This window comes from Amaranthus tricolor, chromosome 8, assembly GCF_026212465.1.
Source record: "Amaranthus tricolor cultivar Red isolate AtriRed21 chromosome 8, ASM2621246v1, whole genome shotgun sequence".
Lineage (NCBI taxonomy): Eukaryota > Viridiplantae > Streptophyta > Magnoliopsida > Caryophyllales > Amaranthaceae > Amaranthus > Amaranthus tricolor.
In genome coordinates this window covers 30,906,095-30,912,094 of record NC_080054.1, presented here as the reverse complement: position 1 = coordinate 30,912,094, position 6,000 = coordinate 30,906,095, and the positions used below count along the sequence as shown (strand labels likewise).

General features: G+C 29.5%; 1 protein-coding gene across 6 annotated transcripts in view; it reads left to right on the top strand.

Moving 5' to 3' along the window:
- Nucleotides 1-6,000, top strand: part of LOC130820713 (protein PLASTID REDOX INSENSITIVE 2, chloroplastic-like) — a 33,706-nt gene that overhangs the window by 2,300 nt on the left and 25,406 nt on the right. The window contains exon 3 of one of the 6 annotated variants that reach the window (XM_057686197.1): nucleotides 4,795-5,586. The exons of the other annotated variants lie outside the window; for them this stretch is intronic. Coding sequence (XP_057542180.1) covers nucleotides 4,795-4,815 — 21 coding nt within the window. The 3' untranslated portion in view covers nucleotides 4,816-5,586. Of the gene's footprint in view, nucleotides 1-4,794; nucleotides 5,587-6,000 lie in introns of those variants that run through there. 6 annotated transcript variants of the gene reach the window in all.

Here is a 6,000-nt window from a genome sequence, read left to right as displayed (position 1 = left end):
CTATTGCTTCCTACATCATGGTTAGGCTATTCGATTAAAAGCCACATAAATATTGAGTTACATATAACATAGAGAAATGGTGGCTGAATTGGTTCAACACACATGCAGAGTTGAGTATTCAACCTATCCGATACTAGTATTTTGGATTTTGCTAGTGACAAATTGTTGTGAATGAGCAAGCACATCATTGACTTAGGTTGGAGAGGACACACACTCATGGGAAAGGTAGTATGTATTTGCTAGTGACAAATTGTTGTGAATGAGCAAGCATATCTTTGGAGATAAGTTTTCTATCAGGTGAGTGCCATTCTTGAGTGGAGTTTACAAGTGAATTCTGTTGACTTAATAGGCTCAACAGAATCAAATTCTTCTTAGTTAAGCTATTTAGAATATGTCAACAACATGTGATTATCGCAATGTCAAGTGGCTCTATGGGGTTTAGGAGGGTCAAATATATGCAATATTATCTTTGTAATAACAAAGAGGTCGTGTCCAAATAACCCTTGATTACGTTTACAATATAACATAATTATGTGATTTTCTTTTTGTTTGGTGGATAGTGTGAACTTCAATTTTGTTTTTGACCATATCCTATGAATCTAGTCTGAAATTTTGTTTGTGTTTCTGGATATGTTTGGCTATATCATGCATTGAATGTTTTCTTCAATCTCTTAAGCTGCCTTACTATCTGTTTTCATGATTCAATATCTCTCAATCTCTACTTTTGAGATTAGTTTTCACTTTCTCCTAGCTCTTTATAGTGGCAGATCAATAGATCATGGGCAATTTGTGATGTGAGTGTTTGACCAAATTAATAGAAGTCGAATAATCAAAAAGAATTTTTTAGGGAGCAATTAAAATTTTTAAATAATCTTAAAATGTAATTGAAGAAAGTCCTAGCCCAGACACTGTAAAGAAGGTTTGCCATTGGTCCTTTCGTACTTGAACAACTTAAATAGCCGTTTAGGATAAATTCTAGTCATAAACTGATATCGAGTTAGAAATATGACAATTTTTTCCGAACATATTGAACGAATCAATTTAGAGAAATTGATTTCAAATCAGTAGAATATTGAACAGTTTGCAAAAGCCCAAGACCAGTTAAGAATGAGTAGCTTGCTAGTCTTTATTAGTCCAGGTAGCAACTAACTAGTGTGGCTCCCCACCACGAACCTAAAAAAAGATGTGTTCCTCTTTAATCATCAATTCAGAAAATGTATTCAAATACTCTCTCCATCACTTATATATCACTAAATATTACTTCCATCTTAGTCTTGTCTTATGGAATTTGCTATATTTCTAATCATAGTTATAACCCCACTCTTTAATTCTCATCACACTTAACTTATATTTTCATCTCATTCACACGTTTTATATATTTTTTGTTGTTATACCTAAACCCAAACAATAAAATCTTTAGCGTAACCTCTCCTACTTGTTGCAATTTGCATAGAACTAAGAATTGGTTAGCAAGCAATACTTGGGACTAAAATAGAGAGGTGTATCAACATGTACTCCTAACATGGTATTCTTAAGAAACTGATGAACCTTATAGAAATGGCTTCACTATTGCAAAATCTTAAGACTTGTCACATATCAAACCAACAAACTCTTTGAGATGATGGGGATATACTGAACCTTAATCATTATATGAATCATGCATGAAGAAGTTGATTACTCAACGTATTCAATCACTATGTTATTTATTTATGATTCCTTTGTCTTTATTTCACAACATGTATTGATTATTGTTGTTCCAAATTTTGCCATTTTTCTATTCATAGATATAGATTATGTTTTCTCTATTTCCCTCCTTTATATTTGATTGACATTATTAGTTTCTCTTCCCTTTAACACAGTAATTTATTTACGTTGTTGCAAAATAATTAGGAAGGAGGCAATAATTGTCGAAGTTTATATTCTTTACAAGATATTTACAAGTTTAAAGTAGGGAAGGAGTAAAATTACACTATAAAATTTAAGGTCATGTTTATTTTACTTTTTATTTTGATATTTTGAGGTCTAAATACAAGTATTTAAACCAAAGCTAAAACAATACTCCTATAAACTAATGTCAACTAATATTTGAAGCTACTAAATTAAGGGAGTCTTGTGTGATCAAACACCTTGCACACTCGGAAGTCTTTCATTGTTGATTTTATAAAATAAACACATTTATGTCATTCTCTTTTAGGAAGTAAGTATTAGAACATAGTTGTAAGTAGCTTCTTCCAATTCTATTTAAATGTCTCATTTTCTCTTTTGGTGTATTCACATTGAATGTCCAATTTTCTTAGTTGGTAACATTTTTCTTTTACTTACGCCCTCATGAAACACAAATTCTTGTGAGAGACGGTCTCTTTGAGAAACCATTTCTAAATGGACCGGCCCATTATATATTTTTTAAAATATTGTAAGTAGGCATTAAGAATCATGTAAGTAAACATTTAAAAGATTGAAAATAGGTATTAAGGATACTGTAAGTAAGCATTAAGGACAATGTAAGTAGGCATTAAGAATATGATAAGTTGCATTAATTCTTAATGGGCTGGGCTTAAGATATGTATCTCAAAAAGACAGTCTCTCAAGAGACTAGTTGCTCATGAAATCTAATTATTTGTGTATTTGCCATTAAATTATCACATTTCCCCTTATTTTTCTTACTTGCTCTTTTTATGTGTTCTCTTGCTCTTTTTCTTAAAACTAGTGTCAAATCAAATGAGGCTTTCGTTTAGAATTGAAGGGAGTATAAATTAAACACTCTTAAGGTTGCTTTCCTTGACAATTAGGCCAAAAATAATATTAAAATATAGGAAAAATTGTCGTTAATAATACAACTTTTTGTTAATTTCCCTACAATAATATCAATTATGATTAATCATGAATAATAAGAACTTTAAGTGGTGTTTTTCTAGAAAATTTCTAACATGTTAAAAACCAAACTATAGGTGATTATAAGACAAAAATAATTGATAAATTAGTTAATAAACTAAAGTTGATATTATTCTAAAAAAATACCAACAAGTTGTTATTATTCATGATTAATTAATAGTTGGTATTATTGGAGAAAAATTAACAAAATGTTGTATTATTTAAAGTAATTTTTCTTAAAACATAGTACCACTTTCTATTCATTTAAAATATTTCATTTACTTTATGCACTCTATCCAATGCACTTATTCGATCCTTAATATATCGAGTTATGTATAATTAAAAATTATAAAAGGTTGATATTAACAATCTTTACATCAAAACGAATCAAATAAGATCCTACATGACTATGTTTTAACTTATAGATTAATAATAAAATGCAATTTAAGAGTAATAAATGAATAATATTCTAAAAGTAAATCGGACATTTTTAAATGAATAGGAGGAAGTATGATTTTTTAGCAAGACAAGGAAACAGGAAATCTAGCTCTGAACAAACAGGATGCTTCCATGTCGCTCTGATCTTGTATATTTTTCATATTATAATCCCTGACTAGTATAGCAGAAAATCTGACTTAACCTATTCAATACGTAGGTATTAGGTAGTATTAGTAATCTTTGACCATGTAAATACATTAATTAATAAATCTTATTGTATGTATTTTCATTTTCCCATATAATAATGAACGTAATCCTTTATTCTAGTAAATGTATTCATTTTTTTTTTTTTCTTTATTTTTTTTATGAATGAGAACTATACTAATTTTACATTTTATCTCTCACAAAAATTAACAGTCTAACTATTCAAAGAACATTTAAGATAGATAATTATGACTTATGAGTGAGTGAGACTCGGAGTCAGAGGCGGATCTTTCAAGAGGATCAAAAGACGCTCGACCTCCATAAAATTTTTTAGTCTCTATAATATTTATAATAAAAAAAGGATGGCTTAATGATTTAGTGTAAAGTTTTTGAACAAGAAATTAAGAGTTTGAAATTTTGCTCCGTAACTTCAAATTCATGATTAGATGAAGAGTACTTGTTAATTAATAGTTGCCTTAAATATATTCTTCCTCAATCCTCATTAGTTCACATGTGTAAACATCTCTGAGTTATGTCATTTGTCAGTGCTATGTAAGCCATGTGAGGTGTAATTCATCTATGGGCTCACTTCTTTAATGTTAGATTTGGATTTTTCTTGTTCAAGCCCTGGTCTTTATGACTACTACCCCTCTAATATCTTTTTAGAAAATGGCTACAATCCTCTAGTATTTGGGATTAAGTATTTCATTTAAAATTATGGATTTCAATTATGAAATTAATAAATGAAGAATTTGAGAATGACAAGGTTTGGGTAGTTGTTCTCAAATTCACAACTTTAACTACTTTGAAAACAATGGTGGAATTTGATCTAAATTTAAATTTGAAAATTTTTGATTTGCCAAACAATAAATTTGAGCCAATTTTAAATTTCCAAATAAAATCATAGTTCCCAAACATCGTATTATATTATTTCCCAAGATTTTACTCCAGTATCTCTTTCATGATACTCTTCTATCCCTTTAAAAAATGTTATAGAATTTAATACTAACATATCATGTATAGTTGTTATTTATGTGAATTTGCAAATAATTGTTATCAAAGATCAATCGAAAACAACTTTTTTGTTGTCCTTAACAAGGATAGATTGAATATATGATCTGATCCCTCTAAAACTCGGTCTTTTTAAAGATGGACTTCATAATAGTGGTTTAATATGATTAGCTTAACAATCCAATTGAGAGAAATCTTATGATTACATGAAGTAGCCATAGTATTAGATATTACAGATCTATTTACTATGAAAATTATGTTTTCATGCAGTTGGCACAAATGATGAATTGAATTTGATTGAAGAACTCAAATTTGACCATTGGAGTATTTGTTTGTTTGTTTGTTGCCCTTCCTTTGTGGGTACCTTCTCATCTAAACATTCTAATTTTCCATCAAGCTAATTTGAATCATACAAAATTGATTTTTGGATTCTTATGGACGGAATAACAAGTGGCCTTTGTATTATAAAGTAAATAATTTCCCTCCCCATTTCAAGGTTTATCACTTAAATTATTAGCCATTATTTAATCTGATTCTTTAACCAATCATAATCACACTATATTGTTAATTATTATAAGCACTGTCTATATGACATAAACTAATTTATAGTATTTCTGATTTTATGTTAAGGATCTTAACGACAAAGAGATCTTCATATTCATGCATGAACTTAGTTTAAGATAATTATGAAAGAATTTTCTGATTTTTAGACACATAGGATTAAGCCTTAAATTTTCCTGAGCTACTGTTTATTAATTTTTTCTTATATATTTGGGGAATTTATATGGTCCCATACTCCCATACAGACAAAGATACTAGTAGCAGTTGCTGTCAATTTTTCAAGAACAAATTCAGAGAATTTTCCTTGTTCTTAGCAAATTATCGTTTAAGTTGATGGTTGTAGTTCTGTAATATGTTATATAATCTATCACGCCTTCTCACACGAAATCATTTAGACTTGAAAGTGTCGATACAACACAAGTCTTTCTCGTACCTAACTCATTTTTCACTTGACAAAAGGGGGGAATGAGATTCAGACCCATAACTTTGGCATTTGATACCATGTGAAGGTATCAACTCAACAAAAACCTTAACTTGATGGTTATAACTTTGTATTATGCTATATACTCTATTAATTACTTATAAATCTTTTTTCTTTTCTTTTTTGTTTTATTTCTTTATTTTGGGATTTGTTTACTTTGGTTCTCTTTTGGACATCACATCCTATGGAGTGTATCTGAGAACAGTTTATGGCATTATAGAAGTATAGAGTGTTGTTGTTGCCTTGTTGGTTCTTTTCCATTGGTAGGGTTTCTGCAAATTGATCAGAATCTTGCTTTAAAAGTTGATATTATAGGATTTGGCCTCATCATATGTCCAGTAGTTGGAATCTGGCCACAATTCCTGGAGATTTAACTCAGTTGGTTGTTACGTTGATGTGTATTACACTTAGGATTGCATTACAGGAATTATGGA